The sequence below is a fragment of the Vicugna pacos genome, chromosome 13 (genome assembly GCF_048564905.1).
Source record: "Vicugna pacos chromosome 13, VicPac4, whole genome shotgun sequence".
Lineage (NCBI taxonomy): Eukaryota > Metazoa > Chordata > Mammalia > Artiodactyla > Camelidae > Vicugna > Vicugna pacos.
This window is the reverse complement of record NC_132999.1, coordinates 53,281,195-53,307,911: the sequence shown is the minus strand read 5'-3', so window position 1 is coordinate 53,307,911 and position 26,717 is coordinate 53,281,195. Positions and strand designations below refer to the sequence as shown.

Sequence of the window (26,717 nt, the reverse complement as noted above, 5' to 3'; positions counted from 1 at the left end):
TTTCCAGAATTTTTTTCACAAAGAAAAGCTTTTTCCTCAGAGAACATGCAGGGGTTTACATGTAAAATGGGCTGAAGAGGGCCTCAGAACTTCCTCATGATCATGGGGTCTCTGCTACCTTACTTACATCATAATATATGTCTAACAATAAGATATAGAAGACCAGAAAATAATTATGATGCCCCAGCACAGTCTATAAAATGGCATCATATCAACCAACACATTATCAACATATTATGGTGGACACAATTTTAATATATGGAAACAGCTAAATACTTACAAAGATATGTACTTCAAAAATTAACTACTACTCAAGAGCCTAGTGACTGAATACTACTCTTGAGGAGGATACCGACCCTTTGAAAAAGTCCTGTTTGCTGAGTTTTTCTGACTGTACCAGCTGATACAGTAATTGTCCCATGTGATCCCTGGTGATCTGGCTCCTTTCGAGGGTGGATTCCACTCCCATTCTCACAAACACATGTAGCAGGCCCTGGGCATTCAGCTCTTCCACACACTGCATGGCTTCCTATTCAAATAGCAAATAAAAGCTTACTCCAAAATCTGGACAGAATTACCAGAGTATTAAAATAAGCATAACATCTTTTACTTATGACAAGGTCAGCAGAAAGTTCTATGAACAAGACAGTTTTCATATATATATATATTTTTTTTATTAAATAAAGCAATATAATATTGATATACAACTGTAATTAAGATGCAAAGAGGAAAGTGAGTTATAAAAATTATACTGCAGTAAATAATAAATAAAACACCTTCTAAAATATTTAAGAGACTTCTTTTGCTCAAACTTGGATAATGTACATCCTTCTCATTAAGATGCTACTTCCTCAGTGGTTTGTGATGAAATGTGCAATTTCCTGTCCCCTCAACAATGCTGGTTTCTCTTCTGGGTGCAAGCAGATTTATCTGGCTCCTCAGTGGACAAAATTGTCATCTTAAGAAACATTGGTAAGTGTAAGATTGAAAAATAAACTAAGATTTTAAGTAGATAACATACTTTTGAATAGCTGTCAGTAATATTTGTGACATTTTATTTAGCTTAGGGTGTATCAACGTGGTAATGAAAATCATCATAAGACAGAGAGAAATACTGGGGATGACATGTGGTTTCTACTTTGAGCAGTGGTAAGAGATGGCAAAATTTACATTTAGAAATACTTAGGTAAACTATCGAAATACAAAAGAAGGATGTTTATGCTCCATTTCTTCTTTAGGAAACAGTGTATTAGCAAACTGAATCACGTCATTAGGAAGAAATCTACCAACTCCTGGCTGAAAAGCTATCTGGCACCACTTCCTCTTCAATACAAGGGTCTAGTGATACTTTTCATACCATCAGAAATAATGTGAAATTTGAAAATATTTCCAGTACTAATAAGTATTTATTAATAATTCTTAACAGGTGACTATCACAGTGTCTGACACATAGCAGAGTCTTAGTAAGTAGCTATTCAACTGAGTTTTCATATATAAATTTTTAAACATTACTACAGCTAAGTAAAATGTAGGTTAATGTGGACAATATTACTAGTCATATTGAAAAACAAAAGAACAGTGTATCTTTATAAGGCCAATGTGTTTAGGTTAACAATTCTATTAAAGATCACACAAAAGACCAGAGTCAACAAAGTATTTTTCTATACAATATTTACCTATCTTATGATCACTGGAAAACCAGAAAAGGTATATATTATGAAACAGAAATTCAATGTCATGATTCAAAGGCCTTAGTGGCAACTGAGGAATAATTTGGGCATGTTAATGTTTGCAAAATCTTCACTAAAAAATAGTAAAGTTAACATGGTTAGCTTAAGTACTAAAAACCTTTTAGGAAGGTCTTGGGGTGTGGGGCTTATAAACTGGGACCAGGGATGATCTGTCTAGGTCTGTATCTTTGATCTGGAGGATAAAAGCCTCGCAGCCAGGGTCACTGGATCACCAATACAGCAGTGTGCCTCCCTGCCCTCAGCTATCTCAACTTTATCTGAGTCCAAAACCCTCTGGTTCAACTTCTGAAAAGAGTAACTCTTCTAAGGGGGAAGATGCATGTGAGAAGGGGAGCCTCCTGACTGAAGAAGGGAGTAAGGCATGTCTAGGTGTCTCACCACTGCTTTATTTTAACATCTTCCCCCACATCAACTTTTTATCTAAAAAAGTTTCAAACTACAGAGAAATTAAAGAGTAACACAAAGTACCCCTATATACCTTTATTTCAAATTAATCAATTATTAGTTTTCTTTCACTATATATATCTGAGAAGTTTAACGTTTATATAATAATGCCAATAAAAATATTATCTGAAATACCATACATATTCGAATTTCTACAACTGTCCCCAAGTGTCCAATATAGCTTTGCTGTTGTTCTAGGATCCAACTGAAAACCCAACGTCACAAGTCACCATGCCTCTTTAGACTCTAATCTAGATCAGTCCTTTCTCTCTTTTCTGTCTTTTTATGACATCTGCATTTTTGAAATAGTTGTCATGCAAAACTGTTTCTTATATACACTTTAACCAATCAATCCTTCTGCTGCCAGCTCAATCTGCACCTCATGTACATCATCGTCTGCTAAGCAAATTACCACTCGTCCGTCCAATTTGCAACTTCTAGAATGTGCTGCTGTCTATTCCTTCAATGCTCTTTATCCTTGTGGGTTTTTACCTCATTTTGTCTGTCATCATCATTATAATGCCTTTTCAGGAGAGAGTTCAGTCTTCAGTATTTGAGTCTCCCAATGAGAATTTATTCACTGAACCTGCATAAGCACCAACCCACTCTACTGTGGTACTTCCGGTGTCACAGCAGTTCAGCATTTTGCCCTTCTCCTTGATCTTCTAATGGTCTGACTCTTCCTTTGAGCTCTCAGCTGAAATGACACCTCATCTAGTCTCTGTGACTTGCCCAGTAACTGGCTATGATACCACCTAATTTTACTTCTCTGCACTGAAACATTGTTTTCTTTTTGTAGTTGTAGTTTACTTATTACCTACTTTCAGGGCAGTTTTGTCCCACCAGAACATAAGATCCATAAAAGCAGACTATGTTCTTCACTGAATACACTACAATATTTCAGGCAGTAGTCCTTAAAATGTGTCTGGTACATCTCAGGTACTCAATAAATACATATCACAGAGCCTAAAAACACAGACTGTGGAGTCAGACAAATGTAGGTTTGAATCCTGGCTCTGCCACTTACTTACTATTGTGTGAGTTTAGGGGTGTAACTTAATCTCTCAGCCTTGACTTCCTATCATAGACTTACTGTGAGGATTGCACATAATATGTGTACACAAGCACTTGATATGCTGCCAAACACAAAACAAAGGCTCAATATGTATTAATTTGCATTACTGTCAATAATAATGCCACCTATTAAAATGTTAGAATAAAAAACTTCTTTAGGATAAAATCTGTAAGCCTTTAGCAAGGCACACTAATACCCCAAAGGTCATAAGAAAAAGTATAGAAAGTTTACATTCTGAAACTAGAAGTGGACTTTGAATCTTAAGTCTGCCACTCATCAGCAGTATGACCTAGAGCAAGTTACTCTGTATTTTTGCACCTCGGTTTCCTTATTGTAAAAATGGCCACTATAATAACATTAATATCTAGAGAGTGTTATGAGAATTAAATAAACTAATATATACAAAATACATAGAACAGCACCTAGCACAGAGTAAGCCTTCACTATGCCCAATATTATTACCTGGTTCTTACTGCCACTCTGAAGCTGCCCTGTACACTGCATGATGAAATTCATGAGTCATAACTGACTCTGTCCCTTCATACGCAGGCCTGGCCTAGGGCTAAAAAATCTTCAAAGGATCCTCCTGTTGCACTTAAGTGTTACTAAGGTGTAATATTACGGGGTTCATTACAGGGTGGTACTTCTCCTCCTTCAAAGTATTTGTTGCTCACTGACTTTGTATATCCTTCAAATTATTTCTAAAGCTAATCTCTACTGCTTTCTTCTTATTGTTTCTGCTTTTCATCTTTCTTAGTCCTTCCATTTTCTTGTAAGTCTTTCACATTTCCCTACTTCCATGCAAGGAAAAATCTGTGCTGCCAATTTACAAGAATACTCCTCATTTTCCAGGAATCTAACTGAAAAAAAAAAAACACAGTATATGAAGTCTATTCTTCAGTTCTTTGCAGTTAATGTTCACTTATATTTGCTGCATTTTCAAGGGCTTCTGCAAAGTACTTCTCTCCAACTTGCTCATCATCAAAATTTCTTCCTACTTCTAAATTTTGGGTAATTTCAGCAAGCTTTTGTCAAAGCAAAAGTAGTTAATATATGTGACAAATAGTTTAACAGATAAGCCTTTGCTGACTCCAAATCCCTAAACTAGGCCCTATTATATGATCTCTCCTAAGACCCCTTAGGTCTACTGGCACTTATTATAACTACAATTTGAATAATTCTTTGTGGAGTCTATCTGCTCATGATCTGTCTCTCCCTTTAGACTACAGGGCTCATGAAGTCAGGTAGTATGTGTACCTTACTCACTACCATCTTAAAATGAAGATCTTAAAATCTACCATCTTAAAATGAAATGACTGACTCCTTTGTGCCTCAGTTTTCCACTTATGAAATAAAGAAAAAGTAATGTCAGTTGTACTTTAAAGTTAATTTGAGAATGATGATAAAATGACTGTAAAGATCATGACAGGTAATATATAGGGAGCCAAAAATACCTAACAATAATGTGTTGTTTGTCTTCATTAATATCAAAGTCAATCTGGTTATTCCATAGTGGGAATGGATTAATACCCACTTTCTCTTCCTGCCATTTGAGCTTATGAACTACAGTATCAACTTAAAAGAGAGTACTTGGCAGAAATGCATCAGAGTTGTGCAAACTGAACTGCACAGAACTTGGATTACTCCCTCTAAATCTCATCAGTTCACAATACCAACTGATTCAGACCAGAACCAAGTCATTGTATCTCTCGTCATAGGGCTTTCTGTGTTGTTGTTACTTTTTAAAAAAAAATTTTTCATTTACCTTAAAATCATTAATGTGTAGAAATTCATCAATGATAGATCTGGACTTCCTCTCCATCTCTTCCTCTGATAATGTAGGCTTATCGGGGACTGATGTTGCTGGAATCTCTGGTTTCACTACTAGTGACGTTAAAAAGAATGAGAAAGTAAAAATGACAAAAGTTATCATTAAAACGGTGGGATTATGGTGGATAATATTTATGTATTGTTACTTTATTTTTTTTTTAGTAAAAGCAGTAAAGTAGATACAGATTTGACAGAGCAAGCCACCTAAAAGCAGAATACAGAAACATTTATTTTAGAATAGATATACACTAAGTAATTTCATAATCTACAGCAACTAAAAGATACAGGGATACGATACATTTTTATAATTAGAGCTTTTTTGTTCCTTTTTTTTAACTGAGGTACAGTTGATTTATAATATTAGTTGCAGGTGCACAACATAATGATTCAAAATTTCTATAGATTATACTCCATTTCCTTTCTGTATTTTGATTCCTCTCCATGGCTTCAATGAAAAAGAGCACACGGGACCTGCACAATGGGGTACAGTTGCTTGAACACGCCATGGTTCTACCTGCTGATACTCTAACACTTTGCTCACGGTGCTCCTCCTATATGGAATGCCTTTTCTCTCTGCTCCACACCTGTTCCTTCCTTCAAATCTGTTTTTAACTCCCGTTGGTCATTTAGACCAGAGGGAAGCCTTCCCTAACACCCCTCTCTGTCAATTCTAGTCAGTTCCTTTGTTAAGTATGCTCTTAGAATTATATTTCCTTCTTTCATAGCATGCTTCTAGTTTGTACTTTCGTTTAATCTCTTGTGGATTTATCTGATAAAGTTCTTTCTGATCCAGCAGACTGAAGGCCCAGAGCAGGGGTCGAGTGCGCAGAAATCACCAGGTGTTCAGGTGCATGCAGTGAACGAACAAATGACCCAGAGAGTAAACATACAGAGGGCAGCTGTGCTACATTATTTACTACACACAAGATATTTTCATATCCTATCTTGTTACGTTCCCCAAATACCTAGCACAGATAAGAAAGCCATATGTCCTTAAAGCTAAAAGATCTGAAGTCTTTATCAGTTGGAAGACACAATTTAAATAGTGAAGCAAAACTGAAAGCTATGAAAATGTTACAGAACCACCAGTATGACTTTAGGATTAAGATTTAAAACTATTTTTCATTAATATTGTTATCATCATCATCTAACACCTTTTGCAAATTTTGTATTTATCAGGTAATGTTCTAAGTATTTACAGGTATTAATTTCACTTTTAATCTTCACAATAACTCTAAAAGGTTGGTTCATTTATTATCCCTGGATAACAGATGAGAAAACTGAAACATAGACAAGTTAAATACATGAGGCAATTTTTAGAGCATTATCTGAGTTGGTCCTCTAAGCACATATATGTTAAATACCACAGCGGCTTCAAGATGAAGGTAACAAAAGACAATCTGATACTTTCTCTTTGGTTTGCCTTTTAGTGGCTCAATAATGTCAGAATTTTCATGTACTTCAGGGGTTCTACAAAGGATATATGCTCTAATGCACAGTGGGGTATAATTTACGGAACTTGTAAAAAATTAGTATTGCTTAATATACAGCAAGAGAACCTCATAATCATCACGTTTAATAGTGAAAGGGAAAAAATTTACAAATTGCTGAACACGGGATGCCTGAGGGGCGAGAACTATAAGACTATAAAGATATCTTTAACTTTTAAGGCAATGGTGTGTATATTGTTGACATGTATTGATTCCGAAATCTACTCAAGCACAAAGTCTCCTTTTATAAGGCCCAAATCTTCATCTGCATCTGTTCATATCAAGTCTCTCACCTGACTCCCTGGTCCTGTTTCGGTCAGCCTCAGCACTGCTCCTCTCCAGGTCCATGCCTCCTGTAAGCTGCTTCACAGTCTCGAGCATCTCTCTCCGTTGCTCTTCTTGAGACTGATTGTCTAACAGGTCTTTACTGCTGCTGCCCCTCATGAAAGTGTTTGGACGAGCTGTTGCAGATGGAAGGGGCTTATCATTCTTCTCCCTGCCCGTGCTTCCACGACTTAAAAGACAAAATAACACTTTTCAAAATAAACACTACCTCATCCTCCATGTATTCAAACCATAAAATAACACTAAGAAGTTCTAGAAATATGCAGAAGAATTTTTCACAGATAACTTTAGATGTGAGGCACCAATTATATTCCAAAATGTAGTTATTTATATAAACAAGTAAAATCAGTGCTTTAAAGAGGATATTAAGATGTGCTTTAACTTTCTTCTTAAGTGTTAAAGGGATACCATTTGAAAACTGTAAATGCCAATAGCGATTCCTTAATATTTAATTTTTTTAAAATCATTCAAGAAAAAAGAAGACAGTAATGAACGTATGAGCTAAATGAGTAAAAGGAAAACAGGATGCCAAAAGAACATGGTATGACCATCTTAGAAACTTTACAATAATACTTTATTCAGAAACTTCAAATACATGGAAAATATCTGAGAACCAAATAGTAGAAGCAGTTTTTGAATAGCCAGTCACACACTTCATTCATTTTAAGAGAGACTCTTCCTATCTCCCTAGTCATCTTTTAGACAATTCTAACCAGCTAGACAAATAATTCCTTGGCCCAGGGCAGATCAGCAAATTGAAAAGGAGAAAAGAGGGAAGACTTAGAGGCATCACAACGGTATATAACTACTGTGAAAAAACACTCGGTACTCAAAAAGCAGAGCCATCAGGGGAAATTTATAGCAGAGCAGAGAGCCACAAAGACCTCAAATAGCACAACTGATGCTCAATGCCAGTCTACATCACTGTTACAAAGCTGACCTGTGCTAAGCCTATTTTGCTTCAAAAGCCAAGGGAGCAGTAACACAGTTTAAAAAAATCTACCTAGCCATACTGATTATAATAATAATAAAAAACAAAGTTTGAGAGTTTAAAGAAACTCAGCTCTAAAAATGTTTACATCAAAAATTTTGTTCTCTGTCACTATACCACAAGTTCTCATTCACTCTCCATAAACCAGTCAACAGAACACTTGTATGAATCCTACAAAAATGGAAGTAAAAAGATATTAGAATACAGAGAGTAGTGAAAAATAAAAGACAACACTGAGGGGATGGGGGTATAGCTCAGTGGTAGAGCACATGCTTAGCATGCACAAGGTCCTAGATTCAATCCCCAGGACCTCCATTAAAAATAAAAAATAAAAAATATTTAAAACAAAACAAACAAACAAAAAACAGAATAAAGAATATTAAAAAAAAAAAAAAGACAACCTCAACTATAACAGGAAGAACACTGTGACAAATATATAGGTGGGCTGTCATAGTCTGTAAGTCACAGCTGGAGAGTGCTAGATTCATCTAGAGCACCCTGAGCCATTAGCTGGGAGAGCCCTCTACAAGCCTCCAGGTGTCTTCAGGTGGCCCTGGCTTTCTTAGCGGAGCCAACTATTAGATATTCGTCAGATAACTTGCTTCCCTTCCACCTCATCCCAAATTTATAGTTTCCTCACCTTAGAGGAGATCAACTTCAGGGTTGAAAGGAATACATCCATAGGAATTATCACCATAATCTGTAGGCGTGTGTGTGTGTGTGTGTGTGCGTGCGTGTGTGTGACACAAGAGACAGACCGACAGACAGACCCACTAGACAAGCAGGTCAGTCTTGAGTTAACATGGAGATGGTGCTTTTTACCTGGTTAACGTCCGTCGGGAATCAAACTCTAAAGGTGTGGATGATGTCGATCCTGAGGGTGCTGGAGGTTGCAAAGCAGAGAATCTGTTTAAACTGGAAGCACTTGACCGTAAGGCATCTACAGGTATTGAGGATTGAAAAAAGAACAAATCACATGAATAAAATGCAGCTTCTAACTGATCTGCCTCCTTGGGGTGGGGCCTGAGACCAGGCATTTCTAATAAGACTAATACAAGGCTATGTCAATCTCCTGGTCCATAGACCATATTCTTAGAAGCACATTGTTAGAAGGAATCTGTATGTAAAAAAAGAATTTAGGAATCTTTGCTCATTACAACCACTTGCTCTTTTAACAATATAATTAATTTATCCTAGGTAGGGAATCGGAGGGAGAGTAGTAAATAAGGGAAGGAAGGAGGCAAGCAAAAACAAAACAAAGTATTTCACTTAAAAAAAGCTAACTAACATAAATGCTATGAATGTCATTTATGTAAAATTACGGATGTGAGTTTAAGTGAACAATTTTTTTTTAATTTAAAAAACGTCAAAATTACATAGAAGAGAAGAAATATGGGAAGAAGTTTAACAATGAAGTTTAAATTTTTTCCACTGGGTGGGCTTCTTTAGTTTTTAAGATGTGTCTGTATGGTCCAAACATTTCAGTCTTAGAGCCAAATCTCTCAAAATCTACTTTGGATAAAGATTTTGAAAAATATTTCAATCTAATTCTTTTTTCTTTTACAACTCCCTGAAATTAAATGCTTCTGGGTATTAATATTAATTTTCAAAGCAAAATGAGTTTTTCCCTTTTAATTTGGGTTCCCAGTAATTTCTCTAATTATGTTGAATTTTTGAACAATAACAAAGGAACCTAAGAGATTAAAGTTTTAAATAGCCTAACTGAACTCAAAAAAATGTTTTTAAGTTATTATTTTTTATTGAAATAGTCAGCTATAATGTGTCAATTTCTGGTGTACAGCACAATGTCCCAGTCATGCATATACATACGTATGTTTGTTATCATATTCTTTTTCATTAAAGGTTATTAGAAGATATTGAATATAGTTCCCTGTGCTATACAGAAGAAATTTTTTAAAATCTCTTTTTATATACAGTGGCTAACATTTGCAAATCTCAAACTCCCAAATTTATCCCTTTCCGCCTCTTTTCCCCCAATAACCATAAGATTTAAAAAAATGTTTTTAATACTCAAAATACCTAAGAATTCTTACTGAGGAAGAAACCCTCAAATTATGTTAGACTAGAACATCAGTAAATTTGAGCATGATTAGTCTACAGATCTTTTCCTAAAATTATTTATGAAATGACTATGAAATGCACTGTAAGGTGAGTGCAACAGACCACATCCAGGTTCTCAAGAAGGGACACTCTGTGCTTACCAGTCTCGCTTGCCTTTGCTCCACCACTGCTGCCTTTCCCCCAACTGCCCAGCTGTGCTTTAGGTACCAGCTGAATTTTCTCATCAATTGTGGGCTGTAATACAAGGGACCACAAGTCAACTATAGGAAATACTCTGGAAGAATTTTTTTTTTTCAGTGCAATAAAACCAATTTCAGCAACAAAATTATTCTTGGAATGCTAATTTAAGAAACATAAATTGGAGCTGTTCACATTAAAATGAAATTCCTATGGCCTGTGAAGGACTCCTTGGAATCCGGCTTCCACAAAACACAGTTAGAAACCAGTGGTCTGGAGAAAGCATTCAGGTCCTCTAAGATGGTATGCCAGTTTGCTAAACGTAAGCAGTTTCTAATGATTTCTCTCTTACAATAATGCCCAGTAATTAAAAAAAAAAAAAAAGGAATACACAAGTACAACAAAATTAACTCATTAATCTCTTCAAGTGACTGTGTCAAAACAGATCAAAAGACAGATTTTACGTTTTTGCAAAGTCTAAAATAGGTTGGGGCCAGGGATGGAAAGGTAGAAAAGGAATATTCAATAATGGGGAATAAGAAAAAAGAGAACAGAATGTCAGACAGGGAGCTAAGGTACCTGATATCTCTCAGATTTAATCCTTTGAGCACAACTTCAGTACAAATGAACAGAATTACAATGTAAGACAAGTTATTATAAAACACAAAACACAAAAACTAGAAAGCAGCTCTTCATAGCAAAGGTAGTCTTGCTACATGGTATGCCTTCACACAAATCTCTTCCAGTTAACAATGAATCTGCTTAATGGTTTTGAACTTTTATTAAGATATTTATATAGAGTACCTACAGTATAACTAACTGAATATATACTAATTTTTTAAAACTTACATAGTTTTCAAACTATTAAGGAAGTCATGTAGGCTTAATACCAGCAATCCCTTTTTATAATGCCCATGCACAAAATCAATATTTTAAAACACAGACAAATGATTTTGGTTAAAACTGTCTTGCTGGAAATGGAAGAGGATTGGAGTCAAGCTGTATTCAGCAATGGAATTCCTTCTCTGAGACATAAACAACTGGAAGAATGTACCAGAATCTTAGACAACAGGACCCTAGCTGATTGACATCAAGAGAGAATGTTTATCCTGAAGCAGTGCTCTGATAAACCATACAGATGCAAACAACATAACCCATGCTCTTCCATTTGGTATTTTCACATTAGCTTTAGATTGTCTTTAGTATTCTACTGGCAGGTTGCCAATTTTCAGAACTATAGAAAATATATTATAAGGAAGGATCAAACTAGACTTGCAAATGATCTGCAAAACCTAGAGGGCTGTAGACATTTTCACTTTTACAAAATGTAATTTCTGCTTTCTCTATGTTCTCCAAGGTTCTTCACTCAGCTTATAGTGATCAACTTCTGCTGATGAAAACATCTGCTAGGAGCAAATTCCTTCCTCCTATTGTCCATGGATGCTCAAGAGAGGAAAGTAGAGTATATTAAATCTTTAGCACAGAATAATTTCTGGCAGATCTTCTGGTAGATTTTTTTATGCCTTGGATATAGCAAACCCTTCATTCCTTTCATGGTTAGACCTTAACAGGTAGCTGCTTCTTCCCCAGAACTAAGAACATACTTGCAATTGACTACTGCTTCTTAAGTTTTGTTATCATCTTTCTTATATTAAGCATCTCATACCTTTAAGAATTAACCTAGTCACTCAGTAAACCTTAGCAGACCTCCTAATTAACCTTGTCCTCCTTAGTAAGCCCTCACAGAAATAAAATGAACTCTAGGACAAGTATGTAAGAACACACTGATGCTGACTTGCAGAAATACATCTGCGTTAGAAAACAACCACCCCATAAAATCTGAAATATGGCTATTTGATATGAGAAGTAATTTTGAGAGTCATGTTTTGAGGCTGTTTTAAGTTGTGTTTAAAATGACACACTCACCTTAGTGATTTTCAGAAATTTTGAGGGGTCCAGTACCCGACTATTCTTGGCCCCTTGTACAGTGTTCCACCCACCTTCGTCCACTCTCTGGACACCTGCAGGGAAAACAGAGCCAGTTTCTCATCTGTTTCAAATCAGACTGACAATGAAAGACTGAGCAGTATGTTTTCAATTAAGCAGCTCTAATCAAAACCAAGGAAAAAGACAAAAGAAATTGTTAAAGCATTGCTGACAGTCTTTTTAATACCTACAACATGAAAATATCAAGTAGAAGCACTCTGCTTTTACTGATTTCTCATGAAACATTACTCACTTAGAAGAAATCAACTGATACAAATGAACAGAGATTTAGTGCTAGACAAGTGTAGGTCAAATCTAGTGTTTACAGAGCTAATGATTAGAACACTTTGGAAAAATCAGATGGAAATAATTTATCCCAAAGTTTATTTCACTTAATGGTGTTGTGTGACACAGTATGCATCAATCATTCCTCAAAACCTGCTTCTCCAAACTTTCAAGCTGCTTAGGCAGAAATTCATGACTCTTCTTTCTCTCAAACTTCGCAGCAATTTGTCAGTAAATCTTGTCAGTTCAACCTTTACAATATACTCAGCACCTAGCCCCTTCTCACTACTACCAACACTGCAAATTTGGTTTAAGCCAGCAACACTCCTCGACTGGTAGAGGAGTTGGCTTCCCTGCTTTCACTCTTATCTGTTTTCACCACGGCAAGTCAGTGTGACTTTAGTAACGTGTGACAAGTCAGGTCCTGTCACTTCTCTGCTCAAAACACTCCTGTTACCTTTCTCATTCTGAGAAAAAGACAGATTCCTTATAAATGGCCTGCAGGCTATAAATAATCTAACCTGCTACCTCTTAGGCCCCATCTTCTCCTACTGTTCCCCTATGCCCTTTGCGCCAGCCACATTGGCCTACCTGCTGACCCTTAAAAAGGCCGCTTCAGGGCCTCGTACTCACTATTCCCTTTGCCCCAAATATCCACATGACTTAACTCCTTCATTTGCTTCACTCAAGTCTTTGCTCAAACAACACCAACTTTAACAGGCTTTCCAACCTCCCCATTTAAAACTGCAAACCTTCACCTAGCAAACCTTGCACCCTCACTCCCTCTCTGTTTTATTTTTTCTATAGAATATATCTATCAGACAAAATTATATATTTTACTTAAGTATCTGTCTCCCCCTAACGCCCCATAAGATGTGAGCTGCATAAGGAAAAGGACTTTGTCTCTCCTATTAAGTAACTTACACTCAATAAATATTTACTGAATGAATGAATGAAAAACCACTAAACTGTCTATCCAAAAGCTTTTCCCATCCTCATGTACTTCCTGATTATCAGTTTGCTAAATGATATTAATGATCATGAACAGACTTGCTTATTCCTTGTTTATATGACACTTATATCCAATACTCCTTCCTCTCAATTTGTTCTTTATCTGTCACTTTTCCAAGAGTTCTTTCTTTAGTCATCTGTAGATATCCTCCATGGATTAGGCTTTCATATCTCTTTCCCTCTCAATCTACTGCAATAATATATAAAAGTCATTACCTGAAAGGCACTGTGCTAGGTATTAGGGTGAGGGAGGTAAGTGTGGTACTCTACGAAACTGAAAAGTACACTTTCTTCCCTGTAGGATTCATCTCTCACAACTTCACTAGGAGCTCTACGGTGTCTGTGATAAATAGCTAATGGTTACTAAGTATATACTATGTGCCAACTGCTATGCTGAACACTTTACCTATATTATCTCATTTCATCCTCACACAAATCCTAGGTACTATCATTAGATTCATTTTATAGATTAAGTGACTTGTGCAAGGTCATACAGCTAGGATGTGGGAGGGCTGAAATTCAAACCTAGACAGTTTGGCTCCGGGTCTATGCTTTCAAGCACTATGCTAATATGACCCAGTCACTACCCTGGTCACTTAGTTGCAAAGTGGACAAAACGATCACTCTCATTTGAATGTCATCTCAAATAAGCTTAAAAGAAAATGAGTGTCTCCTTTTTGAAAAAGGTTTCCTCCTCTAACTGTTCCAAAATTTAGTCAACAGACTTTCTACTTTCTCAGGTATAAAAATGCCTTCTATTTCATCCTTCATATATTTTTCTACTTCTTCCTTTTTATTCTTATCACTATCAAGTCTTCCCTCTTTCCACTTAGCATTTCAGGCAACAGTAACATTTCTGAGTTCAGTGTACCCCTTGATTCAACATGTGAAGAACAACAGACATGTACATACCTCTAGTATAATATTACTCCTTTGCTCAAAAACATACAATGGCTCCTTAATGTCAAATCAAACCAAAAGTTTAATCTGGCTCCATTTTTCCAGACAAACATCTTCCCATTCTTTCTGAACACTTAAATTTTACTCTAACGAGGCTTATTTCTTCCTCTTTATAGCATATGTCCATTTTAATTTCATGACGAAAATTTTCCCTTCCCTTCCAAATATCTTCCATCCCAGTTCAAGTGTCCCTTCCTCAAGTTAAGAATTTCTTCCAGGTTTCCATCTCTTTTCCTCTAAATGTTAACAGTTTTAGTGAAGAATACATTTCATAATTGACAGTACCTTCCATTTGCTTGACAAATGTTTCCTTTATTAGTTTTGACTTCCCAGATAAACTAGGCTTTTAGAGGGAAGGAACCGTATCTTCCACTTCTTTTTATATCTGTCACCAACACTGAGTATACAGAAGATGCTCAGTCTTCTTGATTACTGACTCAAGTCTTGTTGATTACTGACTTAGAAGTAGTTGAAGAGATCATGTTCAGTTCCTGTGGTCTCTGTTTTTACTCAATAACCAGTCTCCAGGTAAGGTGCTTTGCTTATCAATTACCACTCTACGAGTTAGTCTTCTGATCTCACTTCACATCTAAATACAGAATTCTGAATAACTGTCCCTCAAACTCCCAAGTTCTCTAATGCCTGGTGGACTCCACCCCTCACCTGGTCTTCTCTTCTCTTTGGTCATGAGCTGCTGGACCTTCCTTTGCTCTTCTTGTTCTTCTATTTTAGCCTCTTTGTGAATCTGTTCAATAGTTTTAGGCCCCTGATCTGCTCTTCGAGATACCCAATTACACTACAAAAGGAGAAAATAAGGTTATCAGCCAGATAACTAAAAATAAAAAGGAAATTTGTGAAAATTGGTTTTATACATTTTGCTGTAAAACTGTAAGATACATATAAAAATCTGGTACTACGGCAGTTTTTCATCTTCCAGATGGCACTATGTGCAGTTTCAGTGTTAAAGCTAAAGAATTACATTCTTCTCAGTCAATTCTGAGCTACTGTATACTGAGTGTTCCAACAGCTGATGGATAAAAAGAGTAAAAGACTGGCCCAAGTGTTTTTTTTTTTTAAATCATTTTGTACTTTTGAAAGGAGGAGAGAGAACAGCAATCAAGAAATATTAGGATTCGTTAGCCTTGACTTAAGTCTGGTATATTATTACTCAGTTCATAGCACACCCCACTGGGGCTCTAAATCGGGGATGACTAGCATTTTTGTTCCTCTCATATCAAGGTTCTGGTATCTACACAAAATGCCACAACACTCTACCTTTTCGTTATCCTCTCTACTAAGCACAAAACAGGTTGTCTCCTTATAATTATATTTCTCCATTTCCTCCCCTTCCCAGCTATAGTCTCAATATCTGACCCAAGTACCAGTGGTTGAAGGAATGGGTGAATAAGTTTTGTTTTTGTTTCTGTTTTTCTGTTAATGGAGGTACTGGGGATTGAACCCAGGGCCTCATGAATGCTAAGCATGTGCTTTACCACTGAGCTATACTCCCTATCCCCCTGGAGAGGTTTTAAAACATTGATTTATATTAGCTTGAGGCAAGGATGGCAAATAGGTTTAAATCAGTATCTAAATTCTGATCAACTGATAGTGGCTTTGGTAACAAAAAGGACCCTGAGGTCACATCTGGGCTTAGATAACCAAGACAGAGAACGATCATCAATGCTATTTGGTCTGGGTGCAGGGCAGGGAAGAGGCAGGGCCTATATTCACTTTCTCTAGTTTACGGTCAGCTGCAGTATAGTCCCTGTAGGAGTTAAAGAGAGGAAAAGGGAAAGGATGTGGTATTGGTAAAAAACTGTGCCTGGTATGAGAAATAAGAAAAAAAAAAAAGCAGCAGAACAAGAAAGTATATAGGAGAAACAACAGAGAAGAAAACATCTCCTTTGAGCCGGGCACTTTACATAATCACCACACTGAATCTTCACAACACATCCACAAGATAGGCAGCATCCTCACTTAAGAGACTAAAATGTAAGGCTCAGGGAAGTTAAATACATTCATTTTGAAAATGAGGCTTCCTGATTATTTAGCATCTAAGACTAAATTTAATTGACCACAGTTTGAATTCAGAATGGCTGATTTCAAAACTGCAATATGGTTTGATAACCAGAATAAAGGGAAGAAACACGTAACAGACAGGGAGGTATATACGCCCTTTGTCCTTTCACACAGCTCTCTCATAAACTTTGTCAGTTCAAGTCTGACAGTCATATAGCAAAAGCATTAAGTTTTTACACATGTGAGTACCAGGACATCCTCCACAAGCCAACTCCTAAAAAGACAATGGAGCAGTAGGCTTATTGTTCTGCTTACCAGCCTCAGGTCTATCACATCCTGAAGCATGAATCGAATCCTAGATGAGGTTTTTCTTTCTTTCACAATTTTCTCCATTTGATTAAAATACTGGTCCATACGTGGCTGCAAGAGACAAAAATCATCAGCGTTCCTGGGTAAGGAATTCAAAAGTAGTTTTACCGTGTAGAATTTTAAAGTGGTCTAGGAATACAACTTACAGCCAAAAGGCAATGTGGTAGAATTTTTCATTGAACATGACATCCAAAATAAAGGCTACATATTCCAGGCAGCTGGCCATGGTCTTGTGACTAATTATAGGCCAAAAGAATATAAATGGAAATGTCATGCTGCAGCTCCCTGGAATCGTTCTTAAAAGAGAGGTGACTGTGTTCCTTGCCCCTTTCCAACCTTCTCTGTTGTGAGGTCAATAAGGACAAGGGCTATACCTTAGGGATGACAAACTGTCAAGCTAGAGAAACTGAAATTTTTTATGATCTCTTACCCATCAAACCAGTGTCAGATTCCTTACCTCTGAACTTCATTTACATGAGTGAGAAATAAACCTCAATCTTGTATAAAACACTGACACCTGGGGTTTTCTGTCACAGTTAAACGTAAACTTGGCTGATTCTGATGTTATGAAACATTTCTGACATTATTTCTTTGAAGCATTTCTAGTTTCCTTACCCTTATTTAGAGAGTACCATGTTATGTTTGAATTACAATATTTTTAATGACTTCTTATACTACGGTTGGATAGCTCTGTCATTAATTAAAGTATAAATTTCAGAAAGCTACAGAGTCTTCATTTCTGTCTCACCTTCTGTCCTGGCCTGTAGTAGCTTTTCGGCCCTTACTTCTGTCCACAATTTGCTATACATACAAATGACCTGTGAAACAGTCATGCAGAAAAAGGACTAGGGAGAAATAATCTGAACAATTCATAAACTGGCTTTCATACAATTTGGGACCCTCTTCACTTCTGACTTTAATGAAAATGTGCTAAGGAGCATGTTAGCCAAGCACTGACAATGAGAAGGACAAAAGAAGAAAAATACACAGCCTGGACTCCTGGGGCAAGATGGACACCTATCTTGACAGTCTGAGTTCTTCTGCAACTGACAAGAGTTCCTGATGGAGGTTTCGGAGATTCTGGACTTTTACCTTGGCTTTCTCAAAGTCCAGGTCTTTGCCAATCGTGGTGAGTAGGCGACACAGGCACTCGAGGGATTCTTCATCGTGGTTCTTCAGCAGCTTCACCACACAGTCATGCATGATGGCTTCAGTCAGCATTTTGAGTTTAAAGAGTTCTCCAATAAACTTGATGTTACCAATGGATCTCCGCCGGGCTTTATCCTTAGCCTCCTCCAGTTCATCATGAAGCCTTGTCTTCTCCTCTGGCTGTTGTGTAAGGAAGAGTAACAGAATCTTGATGATGAAAACGGTACTGCACAAGAGATGCTATAAACATACACTTAGATTCATGCTCTTTACCCTTTCTAGGGGTCAAGGGATATCCTTTGAGATTTTGACACCAACTACAGACCTACTCAGAAAACTGAAAGTTCGCATGCATTTCAAGGGATCTTTGGAATTCAGTGAATTCTCTGAAGTCTAGGTTCTGAATTCCTATCTTGGAAGGTTTAGTTGCTCTAACATGTGGCACTAAAAAGAATAAAGCATTCCTCTAAACATCAATACAGTATATCTCCACAGGAAGAAAAGGCCACAGGCACCTACTGAAGTAGCAGGAAGATACAGCCGGCTCATGAAATTCATGAAAAATCTATTTGATAGCACTCAAAGTGCAAAAGCACTGTCTTCCTTGAAAATACTTACAGCACTAGCAGCCTCGAGTTCTTTCTGCTTCTTCTCAAAGACATCATCATCGGCTTTATCTTTTTCAAACTCCTTCTGGCAACGGTTCAGTAGCAGCTTCCGGAAATTCACTGTGTTACCAGGCTTGTCTGCCATGGGTACTTTCAGCTGCATCCAGATGGGAAAATGCAAAAGCAGCAAGATTACTTACAGAAATTCAATGATTTTCTCAGAATAGCTATTTTCTTTATTGTACAAAATAATGCTGACTGAACCACAGGTAAGCATTCTGTAAGAGGTACACCATTTAGCTTTAGGCATTTCATGTTTCAATGCTAAGATGTTTTAAGTTTTATACAGGAAAGATACACATTCCTCTGTATCCTTTATGGCTGGTTGTACCTCTAGCTGACTTTGAAATCCATGTAACATTATTACAACTATGACTTTGACCTCGTCTAGATCTTTTTAACTCTGAAGGGTTATTACTTTTGCTTTTCTTGCTACCACTGTAGGTACTTTGGTTTAAAGGAACAAATAAAAATGACAAACCAGGGGAGAATTTCATGGCCATAGGAAAACTGTCGGTGAGATGCTTATTATAGAAGAAAATAGAAGGGGGTATACATTTGAAGATTTTTGAGGTATCTTTTCCTCAGGGGGATATCATAACACTGTAATGCTAGTATTTCCCTTGACTATCAATATACTATGTTTATCGATTATTTCTTCTCTGCCAAAAGAAAATACTAGTACTCTAAAAGTTCAGTCTAATAAACGCCCACCTTAGAAACATTCTTTTGATACATATAAAGACCCAGAGAGGAAGGGAGGGGCCACTTGGAGGCAATATGCTTATAAGATTTCCATTCAAATCCAATAATAATTGCTTTCTGGTAATTGCAACAGTGCATATATTCAAAGTTACTTGTAACCAAACACAGAGATATTTTTATTTAGAATATAAAAAAAGTGGACTGGTGCAGTGGTTGACCAAAATATTCCATTTCACACATAAAATCCAAAGTGCCATTCTGAACAGCTATTGCATAATATGGCAAAATGGTTTTTCTAGAATCACAAAGTGGCTCCCCAAGTTCTGAAATGCGTGGACTTTGCCCTAGATTTAGTAGGAGAAATTGGTAAGAGATGGGGATGCATTGTAGTTATACTCACAAAAGAGTTAATGTTATCAACCAAATGGACTTGTACAGCTGCTGATCAAGGCTGAATGGCTAGAGAAACTTCTTCAGAACTGAGGCGTATGATACTGTATTTCTGCTAAAATCGATGACATACTCTCCAGTATATTCCAATGAGACATGGAAGATCATTTGAACAAGTCCAGTTCTTATTAATCAAGGGCCTAGTGTTTCATAACACTGTCTTTTCTGCAGGAAACATTAACTTAGAAGGGAAGATCATCAAGCACTTTTGAGACAACCATAGAAAAGCTAACATGCCCTCATTTCCAAATTCAGGCCATACAAATGCAAGCCACCACGGGTCATTTCATAGTCAGGCCTATTCTATAATCAGACAAGACAGTAGGTGTTTAATCAAGCCTTAAAGAAAAGAAACGCTACACGAAAGGTTAAGGTTTTCCAAAGCAAAAGCCCAAAATAGACTCTGTCTTTTACTACATAGGATCCAGAATATACAATGATGCACCATAAGAAGCTTATCTGTGAGCAAGATGGTACACAACAGAGCACCAACATGACATTAGTTTCCATAACAAACTAAAGGTTCTAAAAATCAGCAGTTATATCCAATTTGCTAATGTATAGGAACACAAGTAAACTAGTAAAAAGGTCCTATCCAGTTTCTTGGCTATTTACCACTATCATCTATATTAACATTAAGGACAAAACAGACTGATAAGATAAAAATCATTTGGAACACAATTTGTCCGCCTTAAAGGGATATTTCCTGCGCTATGGATTTACCGTGTAGAAAATGGGGACAATGTGGACAATATGAAAATCCAAGCCACTGTCTTATGGCGAGAGGGACTAGAATTAAAAATGAGTCAGAAAGATTAAATATATACAACTTGTGATATTTTGGTTTATAGAAACAAGTAGAAATGACATAAGGTAAGGGAGAATTTCCCTATATAAAATGTATAGAAACCTTTGCCCTTTACACATTTCATGTAGGGAAGGCTATGTTGAAAAGGTTAGGTTAAAGATCAAAAGATTTGCTTACTTGATTTTAAACAAAGGCAATTTTTTTAACCCAAGTTTCAGTTTCATCATCCAGAACAAGGGAGGCACAATCCCAGCATCTAATCTGGAGTGCAGCTTTAAGCATCCAATGAAATAGGTTTGATGGGAGCACTTTGTAAGTCACAGAGAATAATGGGGCATTCGGAACAGTGAAGCTGAAAAAGTACTGGAATTGTGGGTTATAAAATCAGGGTTTGAGTCTCTACTCTGTAACTAATCAGTACATAAACTTGAGCAAGTTACCTCATTAAGCCTTACAGCCTTCATCTGCAAAAGGAGACATCCCAACAACTGCAGATTGAAGGACATTATAAAGTAGCTGTTAAAATAGGAGCTTTGGAGACAGTTATAATCCCAGCTGTCATGTGACCTTGGCCAAGCTACTTAGCTTCACCAAACCTCTATTTCCTTCTAAAATAGGGTTGATAACATCTGTCTCTTAGGATTGTTTGAAGGATTAAATGAGATAGTCTAAGCAAAACAAATAATAGAGGCCAGCACATAGTTAAGAGTCCAATAAACTAACATATTTAAACACGGAGTTGTATTTGGCATATTTATTATTAAAAAGTAAGAGAAACCTATATTGTAATAACATAGATATCAAAGTATATAAGTAAAGTTAGTTCATAAAGCAGTTAGGGAGAGAATCACAAAAAGCAAGAGAATTGATTATCAGCTATCCCCAAATGATAGTCATGGGACATTTCACATGTACAGGACCTAAAGAACACGTGATTGTGCATGAGCTTTTTAGAGATATTCACATGGAAGGATTAAAACCAAATAATTAGCAGAATGGCCACAGATCTGTAAGCACATTTGTCTCTGGACGAATGAATGCCTAGGTACAATACTCCCTAAAGACTTGTTTTGGAACATGATCTTAATATCTTCTGGGGATGGTTAACAGAACTGTGGAAATATGGAAATAGGACAGGGAGACAATAAACTCTGAGGACTGTGATACATGGTGATTTTTTCCTTCTTAGAAGATGATATATTCAACAGGATTATGACATTATTAAGGCAGTATGTGTTGTCTGCTGGACAATGGTCAGGAGACTTAATAAAACTGGTAAGAATATGAAGAGTTGGTGTCTTAGTCTGTTAGGGCTTCTATAACAAAATACCAAAGACTAGTCGCTTAAACAACAGACATTTATTTCTCACAGTTCTGGAAGCTGGAAGTCTAAAATCAAGGTGCCAGGAGATTTGGTTCTTCATACAGACTCTCTTCCTGCTTTGCAGGCAGTTGCCTTCTCCTCTGTCCTCATGTGATGGAAAGGAAGTTCTAGTACTTCTTTCTCTTCTTATAAAGGTACTAATCCCATCATGGGGCTCCACCCTTATGACTGCATCAAAAGCTAATTACCTCCAAATACTATCACGTTGAGCTTAGAGCTTTAACATAGGAATTTAGGGGGAGACACAAATATTCAGTTCAAAGCAGTAGACAAAGTACATGTTTGCAGATGTGATCATGGATTAATAGGAAAAATGAAAGGAAATGTACAACAGTGAGAAAAAGATCTCTCTAAATAACTATAATTTTCATCTAATAGTAGTCTTGTGATCAAAACTAAATTTATAAGTGTTTCAAATGGGTTGTTTGCGAGATGATTTCTCAGGGAGTGAGGCAGTCAAGGGGAAATATTTTATAGTAAGACTGGCAAGCTATATTCGTTGGAGAGCACCTACCTTTTTGTTTATTACATAGTAGTAAACTAACAGTGCAACATTATATTACACTGTCAAGTAACAGTGTCCATCTCATATTGTGATAAGACCTGTCCACATACTGGGCAGCCAGCAATCTTGGATGTGAATATTGTCACCATCAAGTAGTCATTTTCTTCAAGCAAGAGCATTTGTACTGCTAATATATTTGTTAAGTGTTGAGTGTAGATACTTCTTATCCCTAAAAGGATCAAACTCCCTGAGAATCATCAAGGGCTGTCAGCTGTGCATTCATTATGGTAGTCAAATAAGAGAGTAGAAAATAGAAGGACAAACCCCAGCCTTGCTCAGCATGCTCAAGATTTTCAACGCTCTCCCAGAACATAAAGATGCTAATGGTAACTCATGGCCTAGTTGTCATTTTCCTTGAAGCATGTACTGCTCTAAGGTAAAGTATTTGGAACAACTAGTAAAATATAAACAAGTGGTACCCCCAGACTAACTCTAAAATGTAGTGAACAGCAATAAATCAATTGTGTGACTGTAACTCATGGGTCCATGGTGACATACTATCATTAATCAGTGGTTATGTCCCAACTTTAGTAAATCACCACCTAAAACTGAACATAACACAGTCTGTATGTATTATGAACAAATCTATCAGTATGCAGCTCTACTAGATACATCCGAAGAGGTATATAGTCCTGAGGGATGCCCACAAGATTGAAAAGGGGGCAGTCAAGTTATGAAAGGGTAATCATTTCTCATCAATCTTTTCTTTAAAACATTTTTCATCTTTCATCAGGCAAGATGCACATCCCTACTCCTCCAGTTGACTCGAGCCACTTGCTGCTGCCTAAGGACAACTTTTCACGTCTGTAATTCCAGGCTTTATTTCTGATGAAATTTAACTGTTTCCCTTGTTCTCTTAGTGTCTCTTCCTATGAACAGTCTTATCATTCTTTTCACATCTTGTTTTAAAGCACTTAAAAAGTGGCAACATTGAAAGTTCCGGATCTGGCATAACAGGACATAGAGTGCTCAAAAAATCTACCTTTAGTGCCATTCTTTATAGCTGAGGTATGCATGCCTGCCACAGCAGAGATAAGAAGTAACAGAAGTACAGTTAAGGCATAAAATGAACTCAAGTTGTTGGTTATTCTTTTATTCATGCATTTACCTACTCACTCAAAACACATGTCTGAGGGTATATTATGGGCCAGGAACCACTTTAGGCACTAGGAATTTCGCAGTGGGAAAAAAACCAGAAAAAGTCTCTGCCCTTAGGAGTTTACATTCTAATGGGGTTTTGAAATGGGGATTTTCTTTGTATTTTGATTAAAACAAAAGCACTGTAATTTAAAGTTACCAATAATCCAACTTAAAGCTTTATTTAAGCACAGATTTTGATACAGGATAGCAATTTCTTTTGTCTACCTTTCTTTGTCTCTCAGTTCAGATGTCCTCCTCCTCCTAAAAGAAGTACTGAGTTCTAGTTAAATGCCCTGCAGTTTGTGAAGGGGGTCTTGCAGGTCTTTTCGGTCATTCGTTGACTGAAGAGCTGACTTAGTAGAAGCAGCAGCGTCCTCCAAAGGCACAGTTTACTTACTATCTCTTCTGATGACCTTAAGCTTTATGTACCAGAGGTTGCACTTAGCTGAGCTTGGTAGAAGCAGGCAGCTGCATATATGTATAAATAAGTGGGTCTGTGTGAATAATAAATATGGCGCGGAGCAACTTAGTAAAGCCAAAACTATTGTATCAATTTTCTCTGTAAATTTAAAAAATTCCTTTCTTAAAAGCCTACCCTTTAAGATATTGTGGGAAAATGTCACACAACATAATTGTATTCTCAAGCCCTCCTCTAGAAAATGGATGCAAAGCTGTATATATCCAACTGTACCAGCACCATTTGTTGAAAAGACTACTAAATTTCCCACTGAATTATCTTGGCCCCTTTGTTGAAAATCAATTGATTAAAAATGTCAGAATTCTAACAAACAAACAAAAAAGAAAATGCATGCAAAATAACAAGAGATTTTAAATGGAGGTTGTCTGATCCAGGTGAATGACACAGAGGCAGGAAAAAGATTTAAAAACTGCTCTGAACAATGAAAAAAAAAACTCTCCTAAATCATAAATTTATATTTCAACAATTTTTACTACATTTCTCAGCCTCGGCACTATTAGCATTCTGGGCTGGGTAGTTTCTTGTTGTAGGGGAATGATCCTGTGCACTGTAGAATGGTTAGCAGCATCCTGGGCCTTTACCCACTAATATGCCAGTAGCCATAACCAAAAATGTCTCCTGACTTTGCCCAAGGTCCCCTGGAGAACAAAACCACCCCTGGTTGAGAACTACTGATCTCAGCCATTGTTTGAGATAAAGTTCTATCATTTAACATTCAAAACCTCTACATGTATAAAATCCCTATTTAGGCAATTTTCTAACTTTCAGAGAAAGTTGTGAAGTAGGGATAACAGAATGGTTGTGAGGATTAGATGAATTAGATGTAACCACTTCAGCACATAACTCAAAAAACTATTGCTATGATTCCCACTACTCCTTATTCTTACTACTACTACTACGGACCATAATATGACTGTGTGGGCAAGTATAACCAGATTCTATTATTTCAAAAGACCAACACTGATGATCCATGATAGATACATTTCTCATGACTATGAATCAGGCCAAAGACCTTGCAATTTGACCTGTGGATGTGTTTCAGTAAAACATATTGATAAGTAACAATGAAGTTAATAACTTAATGACTACAATTTATAGAAAAGGAGCACCTACCCTGGGAAACAGCTTAATTTTTTATTCAGTGTCTTCAATTTCTCTCATTCAACTGGGAGGTAGATAATTATTTCTCAAAATAATGATGTTAAAAAAAGAAAGGGAACAAACCCAAACAGTGTCAAGAAGAAAAATGTTGCAGAGTAGATATGTCTTGTTTGATTTCATAAGAAACATCAGCATAGTAAATAGAAGTTTAAAGGAAAGTCTGCTTAAGCTGGCATTAGTGGAACATATACTAACATTTCTATTTTGGGCAATACTGGCCCATAGACATGCCATCTTCAAAAAAAAAAATCAGCATTTGCATTCTTAAGTATATACCCAACCAATAAACATAACATTTCTTAGGTGCGAAAAAACAGACATAAAATGTTTGTATCATTATTCATAATGTGTAAAAACTCGAAACTGCCCATCAACAGTAAAATGGATAAACTGCTGCATATTCATACTAGGACAGTCAACCTCAACTACAACTAGGCACAATTTCTGGTTCACCCTTAACTTCAACCATGCAGTCCTATCAGATTCCAACCAAAATATAGGAGGATTTACTAGAATCTCTTCCACTATTCCTTTTGGTGGGCCCTAGTCTCAACTTTTGTCCCCCTTGCCCAACTAATCTATGAAAAACAAGCTATTCAAGACTCTTAGTTGCCTCTTCTATGCTCAAGTTTTATCAACTATTTCAGTTTTCTTCTGATTTACACTTTTTCTAGGAACTTAGTCTTAGCAATTCTTTACTATCTCTTAGCTCTCTGATGACTTCTATATTTTAAAAAAATATTGTGATCAGCTTTTCTAATTGTTATCCATGGAAGGGTGGTCCAAATTACCTAACCTGACAATACCAGAAGCCATAATATTTTTCCTTAATCCCACTGTCTTCTTTCTCTTACCTTGAATTTGATGTTTTAGTATGTCCAATTTCTATGATTTTATATATATATATTTAATGAATAATAATTTTATTTTGCATATTAAAAATTTTATTAAATGGTATCATACTGTTAATTCAGTACTGTTTTTGAGGTTAATCTATGCTGATACATTTAATATTATGTTACTAATTTCAACACAGCATATATATATATATGTATATAATTAGTATTCAAATCCACTGATCAAATAAATTGTGGTATATTCGTACAGTCTTTATTTAGGCTTATTACAGTTGTTTCATATTATTTACTATTAAAAACAATACCTAAATAAACATTCTAATATATGATTCCTTGTGCATAACTGGGAACTTCTCTGGTGTATCTATCAAGATGTGAAATTACTGGGGAATAGCATGTGAACATCCTCACCAGTGTTGTCCAAATACTCTCCAGTGATTATATTCATCTCTGTCAACAATTTAAAATGGTTTCTTTTTTTTCCCCTTCACTCTAATGGGTGTGACTTCTATAGAACTGTATTTTATTTTGTCATTT

General features: G+C 36.5%; 1 protein-coding gene across 13 annotated transcripts in view; it reads right to left on the bottom strand.

The window, feature by feature from the left end:
* Positions 1–26,717, bottom strand: part of EIF4G3 (eukaryotic translation initiation factor 4 gamma 3) — a 320,865-nt gene that overhangs the window by 26,120 nt on the left and 268,028 nt on the right. For 11 of the 13 annotated variants that reach the window (XM_072975193.1, XM_072975205.1, XM_072975190.1 and 8 more), the window contains 10 exons: positions 18,583–18,729; positions 17,908–18,144; positions 16,762–16,866; positions 15,091–15,223; positions 12,112–12,206; positions 10,149–10,242; positions 8,749–8,866; positions 6,884–7,104; positions 5,036–5,154; positions 357–529 (listed from right to left, as the gene is read on the bottom strand). In XM_072975193.1, the coding sequence (XP_072831294.1) occupies positions 357–529; positions 5,036–5,154; positions 6,884–7,104; positions 8,749–8,866; positions 10,149–10,242; positions 12,112–12,206; positions 15,091–15,223; positions 16,762–16,866; positions 17,908–18,144; positions 18,583–18,729 (1,442 nt within the window). The remainder of the gene's footprint in view (positions 1–356; positions 530–5,035; positions 5,155–6,883; positions 7,105–8,748; positions 8,867–10,148; positions 10,243–12,111; positions 12,207–15,090; positions 15,224–16,761; positions 16,867–17,907; positions 18,145–18,582; positions 18,730–26,717) is intronic. The other 2 variants (XM_072975194.1, XM_072975200.1) reach the window with 1 other exon arrangement.